The 21899-nt window shown below is 43.0% G+C and overlaps 1 protein-coding gene across 1 annotated transcript; it reads left to right on the forward strand.

Annotated features, from left to right (window-relative positions):
- Window positions 1-227: 227 nt before the first annotated feature.
- Window positions 228-2940, forward strand: LOC148048228 (thiol S-methyltransferase TMT1A-like). Its single transcript, XM_087707862.1, has 2 exons — window positions 228-732; window positions 1997-2940. The coding sequence occupies exons 1-2, from the start codon at window positions 241-243 to the stop codon at window positions 2231-2233; spliced, it is 729 nt and encodes a 242-aa protein (XP_087563988.1). The 5' UTR covers window positions 228-240; the 3' UTR covers window positions 2234-2940.
- The last annotated feature ends 18959 nt before the right edge of the window (window positions 2941-21899 follow it).

The raw sequence follows: 21899 nt of genomic DNA on the forward strand, positions 1-21899 counted from the left end.
CCTACTCCCACAGCATTCAAAGCATGTTCATCCCAAATTGTATAACTGAAAGATTTTTTTAAGTAACTAAACGAGTCGTTGTCGCTTTAAGGAAGAACTGGAACAGATTCAAACTGATGACGTGATGTAGATGCTTTCCATAGGTTACATCATTAAAAGAACTATGAGTAACTGGGAGTATTTCAAGGAAATCATTGAGGGAATCAAGCAGGAACGGTTTCTTTTCTTCCATCAAAGACGATGCTGGTTTTCATCTTCCAACAATGCCTGAAAATCCTCATCCTGCCCATCTATGTGCTTGCCTATTTTGGCTTATGGAATCCTATTTGCAAAAAAACTTTCCCACTTTTCATGACTCAGCTCAGCAAACTGTACAATAAAAAAATGTGCAAGGAAAAGGAGAAGCTGTTCCATAACATGTGCGACTATGCTGATGATTCGGGAAAGCTCCACCTGCTAGAGATTGGCGTGGGCACCGGCCCCAACTTTCAGTTTTATCCCCCCAACACTCGCGTGACCTGCTTGGACTACAACCCCAACTTTCAAAAATTCCTCCTGAACAGCATGGCTCAAAACACACACCTCCAGTTCGAGAATTTTGTGGTCGCCTCCGCTGAGAACATGACTTCATTGTCGGACAACTCTGTGGACGTGGTGGTTTGCACAACCGTGTTTTGCTCTGTGAAGAACACCCAGGCTGCATTGAAGGAGATCTTGCGAGTGCTCAGACCCGTAAGTCAAAGGGCAAAGAGGGAAAGTTAATTCTGGTGTGTCCAGACAAATGAATAATGGGCACTAGGTAGGTGCACATACACACTAGGCAAGTGTGCATGGGTTCAAGGGCTTTAGATTCCACAAAAACAACATCTCTCTGCTGCTCTTTATGCTGCTCATTTTCGGGCTTAACATAAACTGGATCCCTGGCCAAATTTTTTCACTTTTTAAAGCATTTTTTCCCTGCCAATTTGCCCAAACCGAGAGGGGGAAAATGCTTTAAAAAGGGTGGGGGAAAGCTTCCAAGGATCGTTCAGCTCAGCTGGATGGCTTGAAATTTTGTTTAAAACTTTAATTAACAATAATGTTGTTGTCAGTTGCAAAGTCGTGTTTGACCCATTGCTATTCCATGGACAACATTCCTCCAGACCTTCCTGTTCTCTTCCATCCATTGTGTCACGTTCTGAGCATGCGGTAAAATAAAGTTGTTTAAGCGGGAAGTACTCGACAGCCGATTGGCTGGTCGTTTGACAGCTCCAGTATAAAAAAGGACTGTCCAAACGAGCAGCGTGCGTTCCTGTCTGAAGTCGGTTCTGAATGTTAGCCTGTGCTTGTTAGGGAATAAACTTGTTAGCCTTTATTCCCGTCTCCGCCTCAGTTCTTCTGGCTACCCAAGGGTCCTGGTATACAATACTATGCATTAGGGTACTGGAGACTAAAACATACAGGAACTGGGCATGGCTAGTCTAGTGAAGAGAAGGACCAGGGGAGACATGATAGCAATGTTCCAATATTTGAAGGGCTGCCACACAAAGGAGGGGGTAACTTAGTAAAGTTTTTAATAATATTTTAATCTGTGTAATTTTACTGTTTTAATTACTTTTTACCTGTTTTATAACTTGTAAGCCACCCAAAATCACCTCAAAAGGGAGATGAGTGGCATAAAAATGTAATAAATACACAGTGATGCTTAAAATTTTGTGAACCCTTTTGAATTTTAATATAAATTCTAAACTGAGATAAGGATAAACCAATATGCGGAAATGTAGTGAACTGATACAGCTACTTAATCACCTTCCTTAAATAAAAAAAGGCCAATTCTGCAGTTATCCTAGAACTTCAATCTCCTGTATATCATTCATAGCTAAATTGCATTCCAGCTTCATTTTGTCTCTATACTTAATTATTGCCTCATGTCCCCAGGAAGTTTTATGACAACAATCTTGATCACAGTGGAAATACAGTGTGTAATTACTATATTGTATTATTTTACTTTTTCCAGGGTGGTGCATTCTATTTCATTGAACATGTAGCAGCTAGCAGATCGAAGTGGGCCTCCTTCTTGCAACAAGTCTGTAACCCTACTTGGAGATATTTGACAGACGGATGCTCCTTGTTAAAAGAGACCTGGAAGGATTTGGAGAATGTGGGGTTTTCTAAACTGTACTTGCAACACTTCATGGCCCCGTTGTACGTAACTGTAGTTTGTCCCCATATTTATGGATATGCTGTGAAGTAATTTAAGAGAAAGCATCTTTCTCTTAAAATCAGATTTTTGACTTTAAGGAATTAAGAGTGACAATGCATACGCTACACTAAGAAAAGTGTTTCCTCTATTCTATACAATTTGGAGTGGACAAAGGATCCTAAAAGTTCAGGCCGCACTAAACCTAAATCAGGGATGTCAAACTCAAAGCCTGGGGGCTGGATCCGGCCCATGGAGTGTGAGCCCAGAGCCTGGAATCTCCAGCTATTTCTCACTGGACAAGTAGGAACAAATTCAGAACTAGATCTAGAAGAACAGATTCACCATACACAGACACAAGGTTACCTTGGGTCATTCCTAAGCCATTCTTTCCTCTTGCCCAGAAGAGAAGGGGAGGGTTGCTGAGGAGCTAATTGCCTAACCTGAAGTTGGCTCCTATCCGCAGGAGGTGGAGATAGTAGCCTGGAACTGGGTTTTCCTGCTCCACTTTGAAAGTGTTTCCAACTTGGATTGACATGAATCCAATTCTTCACTTTCACTGCTTTGCTTTCATTCAACTCAATGACAGCAGTTCTTTTGGGGAATGTAAGGAGCTGCCCTCACATCCCCCGCCCCAAGGAGCACTAATCACACCCTGTATTCCCAAATCCTGGGTATATCTGCCCTGAAGTAAAATGTGGTGGTGTGAACGAGTCCACTATGGTTTGTGAACTAGGTCTCCACTGTTTGGCAATTTCTACATCTTCAACAAGCAGAAACACTGGCTCGTTGGCTCCTAACCACACAAACAACCTGTGGTTAGGGCATTAAAGTAGTGCTGAGCAAGGGTTGATGAATCACTGTCCCAAGATAATAAATCGGTGAATTTTTTTTTAAAAAAAAAAAAGTGAGTGAAAATGACAAGTATTCTGCCAATTTATCCTTCTAAGTCAAACTACAGGCAGGTAAAACTGGGATTCTGCTTTCTTTAACCAGTCAGCTATAGCAGTAGACATGCCAAATGGGAAGTTGTTAAGTACAAGGAGAAGTTGGTGAAGGAGTCTCACACAAAAGCTCTATCAATGGAAACTGCACACCGTAATAAGTATCCTACTATTCCCCACTGTTTTGTTACAGACAAGAGAAATATACAGGTGTTGAGCAGTGACTGCAGGAAACTTCATGGGCGCATACAGTAGACCGTCTCTCCTCCAACTTTCAATTGATAACTTGGACCTGGGGTGGGAGGGTGTTTGGGAGTTTCAAAGATCAGAATACTTATTACCTTGCATATGGTTGAATATAGCCCCATTGTGTATTACAGTCATAGAATTACTTGAACAATAAAGCATTAACAATACAATTTTTAAAAGGTTGTTCATGTGGAGATACAATACTGTATGTCTACGAAGAGGCTCAATCATCCAGGTCATGGTTGTCCCAAAGGTGCTTTTTTTCCAAAAAGCAACTGAATTTCCTTGGGGTTTTTTGGGGGTGTGTGGGGGTGGGGGGTTGCTTGTTTGTAAAACGTTTCAAGCTTCTCATACACTGAAGAAGCTTCTTGGCTAAGAAGCAAAATATTTTCAAAGGGAAAAAAATTAAGCAAGAAAATCCATTTGTCTTTTAGAAAAAGACCTTTAGGACAAATGTAGAGATTTGAAGCTCTACAATGGAAAAATCACATGATGTAGGACTAGTGTTCCTTCTTTCCAGTACAAAGCAGTACCTTGTCATGTGGATAAGGTATTTTTAAAAAGAGGCTGCAAAGGCATACTTGTGTCACAGTTAGGTGCAAGTGGGGGAAAGATCTGTCATTATGCCTGCATTACCTCTATGAATGCTTTGAAAGTGGGTAATAAGAACAGTTTGTTCTCTAAGAAGAAACTGGTACTATGTTTCCCTGAAAATAAGACCTCCCCAGATAATAAGCCCAATCGGGCTTTTGAGTGCATGTGCTAAAATAAGCCCTCCCGTGAAAATAAGTTCTCCCTGAAAATATTGCAACACAGTAGCAGGCATGAGGTGACCATGCTCGCTGCCCCCTGCACCTCAAAAGTAATAAGATCTCTTTGAAAATAAGGCCAAGTGCTTATTTCGGAGGTCAAAAGAAAATAAGGCCCTGTCTTATTTTTGGGGAAACACGGTAATGGACAAAGCTCTAACTTAAGCACAAGCAGAGCAGGGAGTCTTGCTTAAATAATACTTCGGGCCGAAGGTTTTGTTGGCGTTTAGGAGAGGACAAAGCAGAAAGATTTTTCTCAGCTTCTTATCCCCTGCAGTTGTAGAGTGGGTAAAACTCTGCATATGTTGGAAAGTCTTGACGTCGTTGTGAAACGACAAACTTTTCTGGAGCTCCAGGATCACCGTTGAATTCAAGTCGCCTGGGCGGTCCAATCGGACCTAAACTAGAGCTATAAATCCTACTTATAAAATATAAACATGGAAGAGAAAAAATGATTACAATCAATATAAATGAACTTAATTCAGCAATTAAAAGAAGAATACTTCACAAATTAGAAAAATTTAAATTGGACATAATTTGTCTACAAGAAGCGCATATTCAAAAACAACATGAACATTTATTGGTACAGCCAAAACTTGAAAAAATGTTTACTGCATTGGCAGGCTGTAAGAAAAAAGGAGTGACTTTTATACTAAAGATAAAATTCCAGCAAAACAAATTTATACAAATGACGATGGAAGAATTCTGATGGTGGAAATTATTGATAACACTAAGAAAATACTTTTAATTGCAACTTATGCCCCCAATGATAAACAAGATGAATTCTATAGAAAACTACACAAAACCATCTTTCCGAGAAACCTACCACTGCTTGGGATGTTATTGAATCCTGCAACTGTGGCTTATTCAAAAGCCACAGCTTATTTCAATGACTAAATCCAGGGAGCCCGCCCCAATGGAGCCCCTGAAAAGAGAAGAAGCTGGGCAGCAGACAAGGAAAAGGAGCAGGTCTCCCATTGACTTGGCTTTTCAACCTTTCTTGAAGCAATCTAAGATTGAGGACTTTGCTTTGGCTCGGTCTTCTGGTCGGGGAGCTTCTGAGGGCATCACCCCCAGAGCTGAGAATGAAGACTTACCTGAAACTGTGGCCCCTAACCACCCCTTGCATGAGCCTACCCTTGTAGAACTTTTGGCCCAGCAATGTTTTCTGGTTGCAGAAACTACAGTGAGCATTCAGCTCCAGCTTGATAGGATAGTAAGTACTCTAAACTACTTAGTCTCCTAGACTACCAGTGGGTGATCCAGGGTGATCGCACGGCAGTCAGTGGCAGTGACAGGGTGTTCCCTGCCAAATCCCAGGAAAAGCTTTAATAAAAGCACTGGCCAACGAAATCCTGGTCAACGAAATTCTACCAACAGACTAAATTCTGCATCCTATGACACGAATAGCTGCCTGGTCTTGCAGCCAAACCAGTGGCCCTCATTATTAATCCCATTAACAGCAATTTACCTTACTGGAGTTCAACACAACTAGCAAGGGGTTATCTATTAAAGTTATTGCAGCTAAAAGCTGATGATTTGAAGAAGGTTGAACCTTAACCCTCCCCTGAATACTGCACCAGAGTGCTACTTAGTTTTGCTAATTCTAACATTCCAAAACTACTGTTCAGAAGAGGATCCTAGTTAAGATCCTTTGGCATTTTGCCAAGAAGAGTCTTCAAATATGTATCGATTAAGCCACTTTTGAGTAATCGACAACTTGTGAGTGGCAGGAGATTTATTGCCCACAAAAAATCGTCAGTGGCATATATTAATGAGCCAACTTCAAATGCTATTCTGGATATTACAACATGTATTAGCTATATACCTACTTCTACAAAAGCCTCAGCTGGCGTTCCCTCAGATGGTAGGCTAACTGCTCCTCCTACAATTGGCCAAATCAGTCCCTAGCAGCACGTAACAACTTACCAGGAAGCTTCCCTTGATTTGATCAGCTGGGAAGAAGTGGCCCCAAAAGAAGCAACATCAGCTCAGGGCACCCAAGGTCTCTTGGTAGATGGGTCCCAGATCAATGTCTCTGGGATTCCACCTATCTATGGGACTGATCTGTGTCAGGATGGTTTTTGGAACCAGGAGGAGACACTGCTCTTTGGCTCCTTTAGTGTGCTTCCTCAATCGGAAAGAGCCCAAATCATAAAGCGTCTGGATGCAATTAAGTTCAAGCTTTGGAGTCTATCAATCTCTGACAAGGATTCCTTTGGACCTCAGGGAGTTTATACTGATTTACCAGCGGAAGCTCCATTGACGTTTTCTCCAAAATGTTTAATTCGTAAATCTGGAGACGCAGGGCTAACTCAAACTCCACTTGACGATACTCCCGAATGCCTTCCAGCTAAGCAACTAGTCAGTGCCACAAGTATGTTTAGAGTCTTACAGCCCCATGAGCAAGGCTCGCCTCCCCACTCTGTTCCCCTGCTTTTGCCTCCCAAGAGGATGACCCTGCCATCTAATAATGGATGTATTTTTTTTTAATGCAAAGAGTGCTCTGGAAAAAATTAACCACACAGAATAACTAGTAAACTTGGTTACTCGCCCCCCTGCATACTCAAGTGCCTTTCGTGGAACATTGCAGGCTAGGGGCGAAGGTGTGGTACTACAGAATTTGTTAACTATATCCATTCATACGATGTGATCCTGCTCCAAGAGACCTGGGCTTGTGATAAGATATCCTTTTCAGGTTTACGGCCATTTTGTTGGCCACTATTAGACAATCTACGGCAGGGAGGCCTAAGGGTGGTCTAGCTTGTTTGGTCTCTACTTCTTTGAAAGTATTTGTATTTTGTATTTGTATTTATTGCACATTTATAGGCTGCCCTTTTCCCTGAGGGGACTCAGGGCGGCTTACAATAAAAGGGGAAAGGGAGTGTAGGACAAATACAAAAAGAGATGTGAACAAAAGTAAATTAAACAATAAAACACAACATTCACTCGACATTCGGGAGGGGCGAAAGTAGACTTATCCCCAGGCCTGACGGGCTAGCCAGATCTTGAGGGCTGTGCGGAAGGCCTGGACGGTGGTGAGGGTACGAATCTCCACGGGGAGATTATTCCATAGCGTTGGAGCCGCAACAGAGAAGGCTCTCCTCCGAGTAGTCGCCAGTCGGCACTGACTGGCGGATGGAATACGGAGGAGGCCAACTCTATGCGATCTGATGGGACGCAGGGAGGTAATTGGCAGAAGGCGGTCTCTCAAATAGCCAGATCCACTACCATGGAGCGCTTTATAGGTGGTGAGTAGGACCTTGAAGTGCACCCGGAGATCGACAGTGGAGACCCGGAGATCGAAAGTGGAGACAATGGAACTACCCTCCTGTGGCTCTTTACCTATGGCGCTTTTAATTAAGAAAGGAGAGAGAAAACTGTTAGTGTTCAATGGCTATCTTCCCCCGACAAGGAGGCAAGCCAATATCAAGGCTCAATGGGGCACGCTGGAGAACTATATTACTTGTATGGAAACTAAATTCCCAGCATTGTACATTCTTATAGGGGGACCCGTCTGGGAGCTCAAGTCCCCCCAGCAATAGAGACACTCTACCCCCAAGAAACCCTCCAGGCCATAGGTCATTTGACTTCAGCCAGACATTCTAAGGATGAATTAACAAATTTTGCTGGCATTCAGTTAGCCCTTCCAACACAACAAGATAATTCTTAATGGGTGTACCCTAGGTGATCTGGCTGGCGAATTTACTTTTAGTTCCTTACGTGGGAGTAGTGTTGTTGATTTTGTGCTAATATCTCAACCTTTAAGAGAGGCAGTCCGTGCTTTTTATGTGGACTGCCTTACGGAGAGCGATCACTACCCCCTGGTTACAATTATTGAGCTTTTTTCAAATATACATCTACCTTGGGGCCCTCAGATATTAGATCCCTATATGGCCTCGTACACCTGGAGGATCAAATGGCCTCCCAATACTGAAAGAAAGTTTCACTCCTTTTTATCATCTCCGGAGTGTCTCAACTTGTATAATCAGGTACTAGCAAGTAGTGGCTCGGAGATAGTCTTGGCCTTTGAATCACTAATTAACAGTGTCCAAAGGGAGCTTGGAGCCGTCTGTGGGCCGAGTAGTCCATATCAATCACGAAGTAATCCTTAGAAAACTTCTGGGTCTTCCCCCTTGTGTTGGTTTCACCCCTATGTACCTGGAACTGGGCATTCGATCGGTGGAATGTATGGCCTGGATTAACACCTTTAAATGGTGGTTTCAGGTGCTTTTTCTGGCAGTTCCTGGCAGCTACCTCTCCCTGGCGTTTGCGGACCCCCATATTTCTCGCTGGGAGAAAGAGCTGCTGAAGAAGTTACATCTGCTAGATTTTACGGAGGATGCCTTGGGAAACTACAGCCTTAAGGACACCCAATTTAAGGTAGCCCAACGGCTTGTGGACATTGATTTACAATATCTACGAGCCAGAGCCAACAAAACTTGCTCCCCCCCTGACTTTCAACCAACTTAATCATTATGGATTGAGGATGGCTTCCTATTTTTATACTTTAACCATTCCCAAGTATAGAAGAGCTTTATCCCTTGCTTGCTTTAATGTCTGCCCTCAGCACTTTTGGATGGTCGTTTTAAGAGACTCTTGATTAATGAGTGGCTATGCCCTTGTGACAGAGCTGAGGTTGAAACTGGAGCACGTCCTTCTATTTTGCCCCCTGTATAACACAAACAGATCTAAGTTACTGTCTCTTCTTGAAATCGTCCCTTCTAGATCTAATGGCTGTAATTTGTTTGTATATTGCCTTGGAGACGGCTCCTCATACATCACCTCTCAGGTTTCTAAATTTTTCTTAAGAGCTGTAACCATTAGAGTAGAACGCTGTAATTTCCCTTAGTTAAGCTTTTGGTGGCTGATTGCTATGATGCTATGATCAATTCTTTTATGTCTCTTTTGTAGTACTCGTGTTTTGGTCTGTGACCATAAATAAAGTGTGTGTGTGTGTGTGTGTGTGTGTGTGTGTGTGTGTGTGTGTGTGTGTAATTGATTTGGACTATGCTGATAACTGTATGATGGGAGATTTTAATGGAATTGTAGATCAGAACATGGGACTATAAATCACAAAAAACAACAAAGCTAAATAGAAAACCACTCCCAAAATCCTTTTTCAAGATGATAGATGAAATAAACTTAAAAGATGTCTGGAGAGAAAGAAACCCAACAAAAAAACAATGTACTTTTTATTCAAATAGACATTTATCATGTTCCAGAATTGACATGGTATGGGCTACAATGGAATTGACTTGTAATGTACAGGAAATTGAGATTGAAACAAGTGCCTGGGCAGATCACAATCCAATTACAATTAAATTGAAAGGCCAAAGGATAAGATCTAGATGAACATTAAATAATACTATATTAAAAGAGAAGGACTTCGTTCAGAAAATGGAAAAAGAACTGGCTTTCTTCTTCAAAGAAAATAGAAAAGAAGATACATCAATGCAGAACCTTTGGGATACAATGAAGGTCTTCACCAGTGGTTTGATAATAGACTATGCAAGAAAGAGAAACATAAAGAAAAGACAAACTTTTAAAGGTTTAGAGAACGACTATAAGACTCTTGAAAAAGAGTTACAGAAATCCCCACAAAAAAGACATTAAAATAAAAATGGACATAAATAAGCACAAAATGGATCTATTGGAAAAGGAGGAATTGGCACAAAAAAATAGAGGTGCTAAACAGAACTACTTTGAAAATGCAAACTAACCAGGTAGGTGGTTAGCGTATAAATTGAAAAAAGAAAGAGAATCAAAGAAAACATTGCAATTAAGAGATGTTCAAGGGCAAATCCATTATGGTAATGTTGAGAAGAAGAAAATTATACAAGACTACTATGGTAAGATGTATGAACAAGAGAATATAGAAGAGGGAGGAATTAAACAATATCTACAGGAAGCCAATCTCCCTCAGATGCTCAAAGAAACTGAAACAATATTAAAAGGTAAAATAACTATGATGGAGCTAACTGAAGCACTTAAGAAACAAAATAACAGAAAGGCCCCAGGCCCGGATGGCTTACCCGTAGAATTTTACAAGACATTTCAGGAATTGTTGTCCCTCCCACTATTAGAAGTTATGAATGAGGTGATGACCGAGAGCAGGACACCCAAATCATGGTTAGAAGCATATATTACACTTCTGCCAAAAGAAGTAGCTGATCTAACACAAATCAAGAACTACAGACCCATCTCCTTGTTAAACTCAGATTATAAGCTATTTGCTTCGATATTAGCAGAATGATTTAAAAAATATCTAAACAGTTTTATCCACCCTGATCAAAATGGGTTTTTCCCAAAGGGACAAATTAAAGATAATATGAGAATAAATTTGGACACTTTGGAGTACTATGAGGCATATTAAAAAAAAACCTGGCTTTGTTGTTTTTAGGCGCACAGAAAGCATTTGACGAGGTGAACTGATGATTTATGTTTCTACAACTGGAACAGATGAATTTTGGTAAGAAATTTACTCAAGCCATACAAACCATATACCACAAACAAACAGCAAAGATAATGATAAATGGAGAACTGACAGATTCTATTGAAATAAAGAGAGGAACGAGACAAGGCTGCCCACTATCACCTTTACTTTTTGTCTTAACATTAGAAGTTTTAAATAGAAAGATTAGGGAAGAGAAAGAAATAAAAGGAATGAAAATTTAAAAAAGAATACAAACTACAAGCATTTGCAGATGATTTGGTTTTTATCCTTGAGGATCCATTAGAAATTGCATCAAAATTGATAGAAAGAATAGAGGAATATGGAAAAGTAGCAGGCTTGAAAATAAATAAAATGAAACGAAGATTCTGACAAAGAATATATCATTGAGACAAAAGAAAGAATTGGCGGAAACTTTGGAGATTCAAATTACAAATAAGGTTAAATATTTGGGGATATATTTAACTGCTAGATGTGGTACATTTAAAGAGAACAACTATCTTAGACTCAAGCAGCAGATTGCGACTGATTTGATGAAATGGGAAAACTTACATTTATCAATGATAGGGAGAATATCTACAATCAAAAATGAACATTTTACCCAGAATACTATATTTGTTCCAGACAATCCCAATTAGATGGGGGAAAGACTATTTTGATGAACTAAATAAAATAGTGTTGAAATTCATCTGGCAAGGGAAAAAAGCAAGAATAAAATCAAAATTGTTACAAGACGCTAGAATAAGAGGAGGATTGGGCCTACCTGACTGGGAGTTATATTATCAGGCAATGAACTTGATGTGGATTTAGGAGTGGATAACATTAAGAAATTCTAGAATATTGACTGTAAAAGGACATGACTTGCTGTTGGGATGGCATGCTTTTTTATGGTATAAGGGAACTAAAACACAGGGTTATTTTAGAAGACACTATATATGAGAGGCCTTGTTACTAAATTGGGAGAAGATCAAAAGGCAATATTATCTAAAAATTCCAGTCTGGCTATCAACTATTGAAGCTTTTTCATATCCAATAATATATAAAAAGGAAACAGTTAGATATGGTGAAATATTGAATGCAGAGGGTGAACTTAAATCTATGCAAGAATTGAAACAGGAAGGAATAGGAATGAATTGGTTTTCATATGTGCAAATACAATCTAGATATGATAAAGATCGTAAAATGGGAGGTTTCTATGATAAAATGCCTGAATTAGATAAATATTTGACAGGTACTGATGAAAAAGTAATTAAAAAATTATATGGACATCTACTAGAGGTTAAGCTAAAGGAAGAACAAGTCAAAGAAACCATGATAGCTTGGGGGGTGGGATTTTGGACATGGGATTGAATTAGAGAAATGGCAGAAATTGTGGTCTCAAAATTATAAAATGACAATGTCAACAGCATATAAGGAAAATTTGTATAAGATGTTTTACAGGTGGCACCTACTCCCAATGAGAATAGCATGAATGTTCAAGAACAAGTAGGAAAAGTGTTGGAAATGTCATCAGACACTGGGCTCATATTACCATATGTGGTGGACCTGCATAGAAGCTTAAAGATACTGGACTAAAATCCACATGTGGTTGGAGAAAATGATACAAAAACACATAGACCTTAAATCAAAGATTTTTTATTGGGAATTATACCAGAAACATATAACAAAGATTTGAAATATTTGATTGTAAATGTTTTAACAGCAGCTAGAATTGTATTTGTAAAAAAATGGAAAAATGAGAAAATACCAACACAGGAGGAAGTTATTCGAAAATAATGGAATGTGCTGAAATGAGTAAATTGACATTTGAAATTAGAGAACAAGAAGATGTACAATTTTATAAGGTATGGGACTTGTTTTATGAAAAATGAAATGAAAAATGTTTTACTTATGTTTTAACTGAAGGAGTTAAGTGATAATATAATTATGCTGTGAAATAGATACAATGATACAATGAAAGGCTGATATTATTATTAGACAAATAAAGATGCAATGGAATATTGGTATATATGTGAATCTAGTTTCTAGAACATTTGTTTAAAACGAAGGAATATCAATTGCAACTGAACAATATGATGTACAATGATAATAATGTATCTATTTATGCTTGATGGATAATCTGTGACCATTTGTGGTGATGCACAAATGCTTGTAACCTAATGACATGCTATATGTAATTGATGAGTGTTTTATGTTTCATGTTTGTTTGTTTGTTTGTTTAAAAATAAAAAAACTTTTTTCAAAAAAACCCTCTGCATATGTTGGCATGGGATTAGACTGAAAGCTAAGGCTTAGAATGTAGACACTGATAATGTACCAAAGCTTGCTAACTGCTGAATTATGTATTACTTTCTTGTTTTACTTACTATGCTTTACATTTTTAATAAAAAAAGCTTTGGTGTTTTGGGGGGGGGGTTGCTCTCTGGTGAACCTTGTCTTGTGACTTTTTGTCAGTATGGCAAATGCAAATATCAGGTCTCGTGGTTCTGAGGTATATTGTAGGTTGTTTAACTAAATGTCAGCGTTCCAAATATCATCCAAAATTAAATCAGAGTCCAAGGCAGAGCTTTCCTCAAAATTCCAATTTATTAAGAGAGACATGTTGGTACATCTGTGAAAACCCGAATCTGAAAGCTTCCTGGGGTTTCCACCCAGTTGAAAGTTCATGATCTTGTCCCCACACCCACAAGCCCATCACATGGTCCAATCTTCCTCTGCCACGCTGGCATTTCCACCCATCCACTTCCGGTCAGGTGCAGAGGTGCAGTGACAAAGAATGACCTTGATTTCTAGAAAGGGATTTTTTTATTTTGAAAACAACACATTCTACACCTTACTATTCCCCCTCCCAATTCCCCAGTAATGAAACAGCATAGTAAAGAAAGAGAGAGTGTGTGGCACGCCAAAGATCCTAAAAGGAACTGGCTGCAGGCCTGACAGGAGGCCTCTCCTCAAAAGGGAGATATTTCCTGAAAAGAGAATAACATAAGGGTTAACATACAAAATTAACCACCTCTCCCTCCCCCCCCCCAGGCCGGGGGACCCTTTGGCTTATTGGGAAACTGTTCATGGAATTGCTTTACTAACCTATCTGCTTTTAGGTCCCAGCTTTTTACCCACGTAGCTTCGGACAAAGGGTACACCTTCCAATGCACTAAGTACTGTAAGCAACCCCTATAATCAATCCCACCACTGCCTCCCTCCCTCTATCTCTCTTATTTTTTAAAGCTTTTTTCCCTTTCCTGAATCAGCGGGGCGGGGGGGACTTTTTTTAAAAAAGCTTCTCATGAAGCTTCTGACAGGAGAACAGGTTCGGGGGTGTGGCCAAGCCATCATTACTACCGGTCCTATCCAGTACATCAGATTTTCACTACCTCTTCTGGTGTATGGGACCATACATGGAGGAAGCCTCCTCTGAAGGGAAGGGAGAAAGAAGGAAGGAAGGAAATTCACTTTTCAGCCAGGATAGTCAGCAAAATAGAAAATAAACACTGTCGCTTTAAATCAGAACTGAGCATACCTGGCTGTGGAATTCTGGGAGTTGAAGTCCACAAGTTGCAAACTTTGGAGTCCTGCTTTAAATTGAAAAGCTGCTTGGTTTGCAAAGTGACATTCAGCAGTTATTTCCCACAGAGGGAAGGGAGAAAGAAAGAAAGAAAGAAAGAAAGAAAGAAAGAGAGAGAGAGAGAGAGAGAGAGAGAGAGAGAAAGAAAGAAAGAAGGAAGGAAGGAAGGAAGGAAGGAAAGAAAGAAAGAAAGAAAGAAAGAAAGAAAGAAAGACAGCACAGCAATTTAGGGCTAGAATGCTACTCAGATGTCATCTAGTCCAACCCCCTGCTACAGCAGAAAACCTTACATTATCTGGATTATTTTGGTGCCCCTAAAAAAGGGAAATTGCCAGAAAGGAGAAGGGGTTTACTAGGACAAAACTGCCATGCAGAGGAGGGCAGAGATAGTCCTTGACTAATGACTACAATTGAGCCCAAAATTTTGGTTGCTAGGCAAGAGCATTGTTAAGTGAGCTTCACCACATTTTACCCAATCCATGACATCTCCTGGTGAGTGACATCAAGTTGGCCACGCCCACCCAGTCACATGACCACCAAGCCACACCCATAAAATAGGCAACATCCACAGAATGGGTAGTAAAAAGTTTTGAAACCCACCCCTGGCCTATTTTGTTATCAATATTTCAATTGGGAATCAAACTATGATTGGGAAGAATTGTATGAGACTTACGTAAGTTGTCCTTCTGAGAGGAATACCGCCAACAACATTTTCTGTATAAAATTGACTTTTCTTCATCTATTTGTGAAATTGCTGAGAACTGACATTTGCTTTGAAACAGGCCTGTTTTGTATGGGTGTGTGGCACACATGAGGCAACTTAGGAAAGAGGTGAAAATTGCTCCTCTAAGGCAGGGGTCTCCAACCTGCCTGACTGAGGAATTCTGAGAGTTGGAGTCCACAAGTCAAAGTTGCCAGGGTTGGAGATGCCCGTTCTATGGGAAGGAAAGCTGCTGCTACATTCCCAGAAAGCTTTGTAGGGAAATGAGTCTGGGAGGACTTGTCTGAAAGAGAGGATTGAAGCAGGTCTGGGATCTCGGATATGAAAAATCTTATTCTCTGAAGAGATCCAGCTCTAGCCACAGACCTTCTACGATCTCAAACCACCAGCCATTAGGCCTCTGCATGCATGTAAAAAGCACACATTTTGGAATCTCAGCATAACAGATACTCCTAAACTAAACAAATTGTGCCTTGTACTGTAACGTCCAAAAATGCACTTAGCTCACCAGAATGCCAAAGAGAGACTAAAGAAGAGGTTTGAAAAAAATAACAGCTTGCATTTGTACATAGAAGGAGCTAGGTATACCATTCCACAACATACAGGCAAATAGCATACAGCGAAAGCCCACACCTTGGGGAAAATATGGCATCTTTTTATACCTTCAGACACATCAGCTTGGTACCCAATTCTGCCCTCCTTCCTTGTATCCCTGCGTGTCCGTGATCTCCTTTGGCAGTGCAGCAAGGAAAAGAGGGCCCGAATGCTTAGCAACACAGGTGTTTGCCCGATGACACACCCCACTTCTTGTTTGAGATATGCACCAGGCATAGGGTTGTGCAGAAAAACAACCCAGCAGAAGTGGTGATTAATTCTATTACTGGCAGAAGCAGAGCAATTCTTACATAAGCGAAAGAGCAGTTAAACTAATTCTACTGATTCTATTATTATGTCCCTGTAATTCTACCTATTCTATTATTATTATGACCCTCCGTAACAGTTTCATTTTCCATGAGACCTTCATTTCCTCCCTTTTCTTTTAGCATGCTTCCTGTCAATGGTGGACTAGGGGATTATATTTCTTGGGGATGGTCTTGAAAACCATGATATTTTTTGGTTTATCAGGAGAGTTAATAGACACAGATGAGTCTATGACTTTCATCCCAGCAATGGTTGACTTAATTATGTGCTGGATCGAAGGGATGAAACGGGAGGAGAAGGAGATGACCAAAGACCAAGAACACTAGAAACCCAATCCTTTTCCAGTCAGAGAAGAAACTGCCAAACTAGGAGAAGTCGACTGCCCCAGTCCCAGTCTGTACTGGGACGTGAATGATTTTCCCCACTTTGGCAGTTTTCTCCTCTATAGCTTGTCCTTGATCATCTATTTGCAAATCGCAATTTGTGAGATTAAATTTTCCACAGACAGCTTCTTTTGCTAACAAATAGTGTGAAGCAAGTTTATTCTGATATATTGCTGTTACAAACTGAGTATGCTTTTTAGGTATTAAATTTAATACCTAAATTAATACCTAAAACTTAGGTATTTAAATTTAAATAGTGGTTTCACTAGTTATTATTTCAAGCACTGCCCATAATCTTATCATTCTATTCAGAAGATTAATGGGAGTTCTATAACCATACATTCCATTATCTGCCCAGGTGGCTGGTCCGTAATTTTTCTTTCTGGAGGCCACACATTATCCTTTCATTCTCAACTCTCCATACCATCATCGCCTAAGTATTTACATATAGGCAAACATTCCATATATTCAATATAAGTAGGGTGACCAGACGTCCCGCATCTGGCAGGACAGGCACGCGTTTTCATAATTTTTCCCGCGTCCCGGGCTGTTCTCAAAAAAACCCGCTTTATTTTGGCGCTCACTGGCTCCCCCGCCCATCAGCTGCCGCTAGCTCGCTCGTTCCGTTCCCCCATCTCTTCTATTCTACACTAAAAATCTAAGCCAGCCCAGCCTGCCACTCACTGATTGGCCTGGACTCCAGGCAATCAGTGAGCTGGCTGGGATGGAAAACTTTAAGCACGCGGCATCCCAGCCAGCTCACTGATTGTCTGGAGTCCGCTTAAGCACGCTGCACGAGTCTCCATTTCATTTCGCCTTCGCCATTTGCTTTTGCTGCTTCACTGGTGAGTAACAGGTGGGAATCGGGAGGCTTCGCCGCTTCGGGTGGGCGGCAGCAGCCTTTAGCAAGGGAAGGCCTTCCCTAGGGAGTCTGGCTTTCCCCCTTCCGCCCCGCCTCCTCCACTAGCCTTTGTCCCTCCACAGTAGGGCGGCTGGGGGGAGGAGACGGCCCTCCTCTCCTTCTCTCCCTTTGCGGAGTTCTGCAGGTGGGTCGTCTCCTTCCCCCAGCCACCCTACTGTGGAGGGACAAAGGTTAGTGGAGGAGGCGGGGCGGGGGGAGGGAAAGCCAGCCTGCGGCGGCTACTACCAGCCCACAGCCTCTCTACCCTGATAGAGAAACCCAGGAGAAGATGCGGGGAGGGGGGAATTCGCATGGGACAGGCTGCAAGAGGGAGGGAGGGAGTCCGGATTGCTGCAAATCAAGTCTTGGGAAGTCCTTTGTGCCGGCTAGAAAAGGTCTTCTCTCACTCCCTCTTCTTGCAGCACACCCCGATGCGAAAAATGCCGAGATCAACGCACTTGGGGCTGCAGTGATTTCTGTCAAAGCAAACGTGGGCGCAGCCAAAGAGCTTGTCTGAACGGGGCTGAAGGGAGGGAACCAGGAGCCCAGTGGAGCAAGAGCGCTGCATGCCCACCGCAAACAAAGCACATCCGCGCCCGCCGACAATTCCTGCACGGGAGAAATGAGCTGGGCTACCCCGGGAGACACTCACCCCCAGGCCAGGGGGGGCTGCAGGTGGAGGAAGGGCAGGGGTGGAGGAGCTGCCGCAAGGGCACTGCATTTACCCCTGCACCGAGGCTGGAAACGGCAAAGGCGGCCAGGAAGGTCCGATCAGCCGAGACCATCACTCCGCGCTTCCTTCCCTAAAAATTTACATTTCTGTCAGAGGAAAGGTCACAGTGTTGTGTGATAGGCGAAGCTCGGAGCACAACGGGAGAGAGAAGGAAAGCGGGTGACAGTACTGGTTCCCGTGAAGACAGTACTGGTTCCCGTGAAGCGGAGCCTTTAGGTATTTAGGGAAGGGAGCCAGCCGTGGAAGGGAAGGGAGTGTGCGGGGCCGTGTGTGTGTGCGCGCACGCAGACCAGCCACCGGGGAGTTGCGTCTGCCTTTGCCAAGGGAATATGTTGCTGCTGCGGTGGTTGCTGGCCACCCGTTGCCAAACGGCACCTGGAAGCCACAAGCGGTGGACGCAGCCCTTGGCGGCTTCTAGCAGGGAACCGTAGCGAGCGTCTCCCCCTTTGGCTGCAGCTTCCTTTCCTCTCTCCACCCGCCGATGCTGTGGCTGCTTTTCGCTTCTCTGCCTCTTCCTGGGGATCGTGGATGAATCTTTGTCTGGCATCATTGTGTATACCCATCCCAGCCGGCCGGGATTTTGTCCCTTCTGTCTCCTCGTTGCTCAGAAAAGCAACTCTGGGAAGGTCCTTTGCTAGCAGGCAGATTCTAGGACGCCTGCCGTCACCAAAGGACCTTCCCGCAGTTGCTTTTCTGAGCAACGGGGAGACAGAAGGGACGCAATGTCCTTTCAATCTCCCTCTGCCTCATTCACTCATTCAGGCAGCAGAGAACGAAAGAAAATTGCATAGCCGAGGACAAAGGAGCCTGCTGCCTCCTTCATTCAAATGTTTAGGCAGTGGGGATGGGGGGGGGGCTTTCTCGCACGCCTTCTTTCTCTGAAGCTGCGCCGGATTTAGCAAACATGGCGCGCAACTTGGGAGTCCTCCTGGACCCACAGCTGACCTTAGAACATTACCTGTCGGCTGTGACCAGGGGGGCATTTGCCCAGGTTCACCTGGTGCACCAGTTGCGCCCCTACCTGAACCGGGAGACACTCGCGACAGTCACTCACGCCCTCATGGCCTCAAGACTGGACTACTGCAATGCGCTTTGACTACAACTCGTCCAGAATGCAGCCGCGCGAGCGATTGTGGATGCACCTCGGTACACCCACGTTACACCTATCCTCCGCGAGCTGCACTGGCTACCGATCAGTCTCTGGATACGCTTCAAAGTGCTAGTCGTAACTTATAAAGCCCTTCATGGTATTGGACCTGGGTACTTGAGAGACCGCCTGCTGCCAATTACCTCCCACAGACCCGTTAGATCGCACAAGGTCAGCCTCCTCTGGGTTCCGTCTACCAGCCAATGCCATTTGGCTACCACCCGGGGGAGGGCCTTCTCTGTAGCAGCTCCAGCCCTTTGGAATGAACTCCCTGCGGAGACTCGGACCCTCACCTCTCTCCAGACCTTCCGGAAAGCCGTCAAAACCTGGCTGTGCCGGCAGGCCTGGGGTTGATGAGTTTCCCTCCCCTCTCGACTTGTATGGTTGTATGACTCTTGTGTATTTTAATTATGTGTATTGTGTTTGTATCACCTTTTCCCACTTTCGAGTTGTTCGCCGCCCTGAGTCCCTCCCGGAGAAGGGCGGCATACAAATAAACTAAATCCAAATCCAAATCCAAATCTCAAATTGTATAACGTTCTGCTCCGGGCAATGAGGGTTCTGCTCGGGCAGCCAGTTAACTCCATGCTTGGGAATATTTTTCAGATCAAGTTTATTGTCAGGAATCCTTAATAACAAAACTTACAGTTCAGTAATGAGGTTCTTTTTTAATGATTTTTTAAATGATTTTATTTGTGATTTATACGCCGCCCTTTTCCCTGAGGGGACTCAGGGCGGCTTACAATTCATGGGAGGGGGAGTGCAAGACAAAACATAAGACAATACGTGAATGAGAAAAAAATAAAGCAATAAAACACAACTTTCATTCAACATTCGGGTGGGGGCGAATTAGAATCTTATCCCCAGGCCTGACGGGATAGCCAGATCTTAAGGGCTGTGCGGAAGGTCTGGACGGTGGTGAGGGTGCGAATCTCCCAAAGTTCTTCTGACTTTCCCTGATCTTTCCCTTCACGTAGTGTAAAAAGACATTAATTCCTCTAACCCATGCTGCTGGTACAAGCTGCTTCTGCTAGTGCTGACAGGGATTCAGTGAGTGTGCAGTAATAAACAATATCCCGGGCAAAATGCCCACTGCCCAATCAGGGAGCACAGATGTGGTCACATGTTATGGGACTACATTTCCCACAAGGTAGTTGCATTTCCCTTGAGATAGTTGCTTAAAGAAGACAGCTTCTAATTCTTAAAATGGCTGTATACTGTTGGGCAGCACACTCCCCACCTGGAATTATAAATTCCACTATCAACTAGCCTTTAAGTAAAAATAAACAAAGGCATGGCATAAAAATGCAAACTGACTGCCTAACTAACTGAGATACACAAAGCATAGCATCAAAACAGTGCAAACAATCATGTAAACACAAAGTATGCAAAGTTTGAGATTCAATCTTCTAGTTCAGTCTTTTGTGGCAACAGTTCTGGGTCGCTGATTGGTCTGATGTAGAGTTTTGGTTTTTTGGGGGGTTTTTTGGTGGAAATCTGCTTTGCGACCTGAGCCTCCATCTGACAAACTAGTTCATCATTACAGAGTGGGGCTTGTTGCACAAGTCCCATAGCCATGAGTTCCCGTGGACAGGGTGGGGCTTGTTGCACAAGTCCCATAGGCCATGAGTTCCCGTGGACACAAGTCCCTTAGGCCACAAGTTCCAGTACATGTATTTGGGAATGAAGTTCCCTGCTGGTTCTGGCCAGTCACCTGTCTTCTGGGTCAGTAAGGTGGCTGGGGTAAGGGCAGTTGGTATCTCAGGATCCAAAAACTCTGGAACCAAGGCTTGAGAGTTGATGATGGCTGCACCCTCTACCACAAGGGTGGTGAAGATGATTACTGCTAAGCCCAACATGAGAGGCTTCCGTCTGGAGAGTTGTTTGAAGCGAGTTGATTGGTGGGACTGGTTGACGGGTAGTTGTGTTGCTAGTTTCACCCTTCCCATGATGAGGCTGATGTGGACATTGTTCTCCCCACCGTAGACGATGTGAACGTTGTTCTCCCCACTGTAGATCTTGATGTATCCTACAACTTTGGTTGTGGCGATAGGCAAGGTGGGAACGTACTTGCGTTGGACAGGAACGCCTTGGAGACAACTCAGGGATTCTCGCCATATTGGCCGTTCTTGCTTCTGTTGGTTGTGCTGTTCGTTGTTGGACCACATGAAACATAGATAGTTTTGATGGTTTTCTCTGACATGGAATAAGTTGAACATCTGCTGGATGTTGTCAGCTTCCTTTCTGAGCTGAATGAGCATGCTGAGTCGACTGTTGGTGAGGTTGGGACTTTTGAAGAGCGCTTTATCCAGAGAGAGACCTTGGGATTGCACGCTGGTATCAAAAAGTGCTCGAATCTGGTCTGGCTCTTGTGGCTGGCACTTTCTAAAGGATGGTGAGTGCCAGTATTCTTCTTCAATTTTGAGAGGTGGAGCAAGTTCTGCGTGGCTGTAGTTTTTTGGCAACTGTTGCCTTGGTATGCAAAGAGGTATTGGAGCCATCCAAATCTTGGTGGCCTCCTTTAGGAATTCTTTGACCATGAACCTCAGAAATTCTTTGTTGGTCTGGAACACTGTTGTTCCTAAAACTGGCTCAATCGATGAGGTTGTGAAGACGTTTGTCTGGGTTGGGACCTGTGGCTGATCAACACACACCATTCCAAAGATGCCCCTTCCAAATTCTGTCTCGAGGGCGGATGGGGAGTCCTTTGGACCTTTGACCACTTGTTGAGGGGTGAAAGCGTTGGAGGAGTCTGTTCCTGGCAAGAGCAGGATTTCAGCTTTGGGATCTAGAACAGGAGAGTGATTACTCACATGCTTCAGGTGAGGTGGGATGCTTGCTACCACTGGTGTCACAATCTGACTGCGATCATCTGGTGGGTTGTCCCATTCTA

This window comes from Thamnophis sirtalis, unplaced genomic scaffold, assembly GCF_051295495.1.
Source record: "Thamnophis sirtalis isolate CommonGarterSnake01/CBP01778 unplaced genomic scaffold, rThaSir2_p1.2 scaffold_3, whole genome shotgun sequence".
Lineage (NCBI taxonomy): Eukaryota > Metazoa > Chordata > Lepidosauria > Squamata > Natricidae > Thamnophis > Thamnophis sirtalis.

What these genes read in the sequence shown, in the direction of transcription:
- LOC148048228 (XM_087707862.1), top strand. Translation starts at nt 241, where the DNA reads ATGCTGGTTTTCATCTTCCAACAATGCCTGAAAATCCTCATCCTGCCC. An exon ending in TCTTGCGAGTGCTCAGACCC is followed by an intron (nt 733 to 1,996) that starts GTAAGTCAAAGG and finishes TACTTTTTCCAG; the next exon opens with GGTGGTGCATTCTATTTCAT.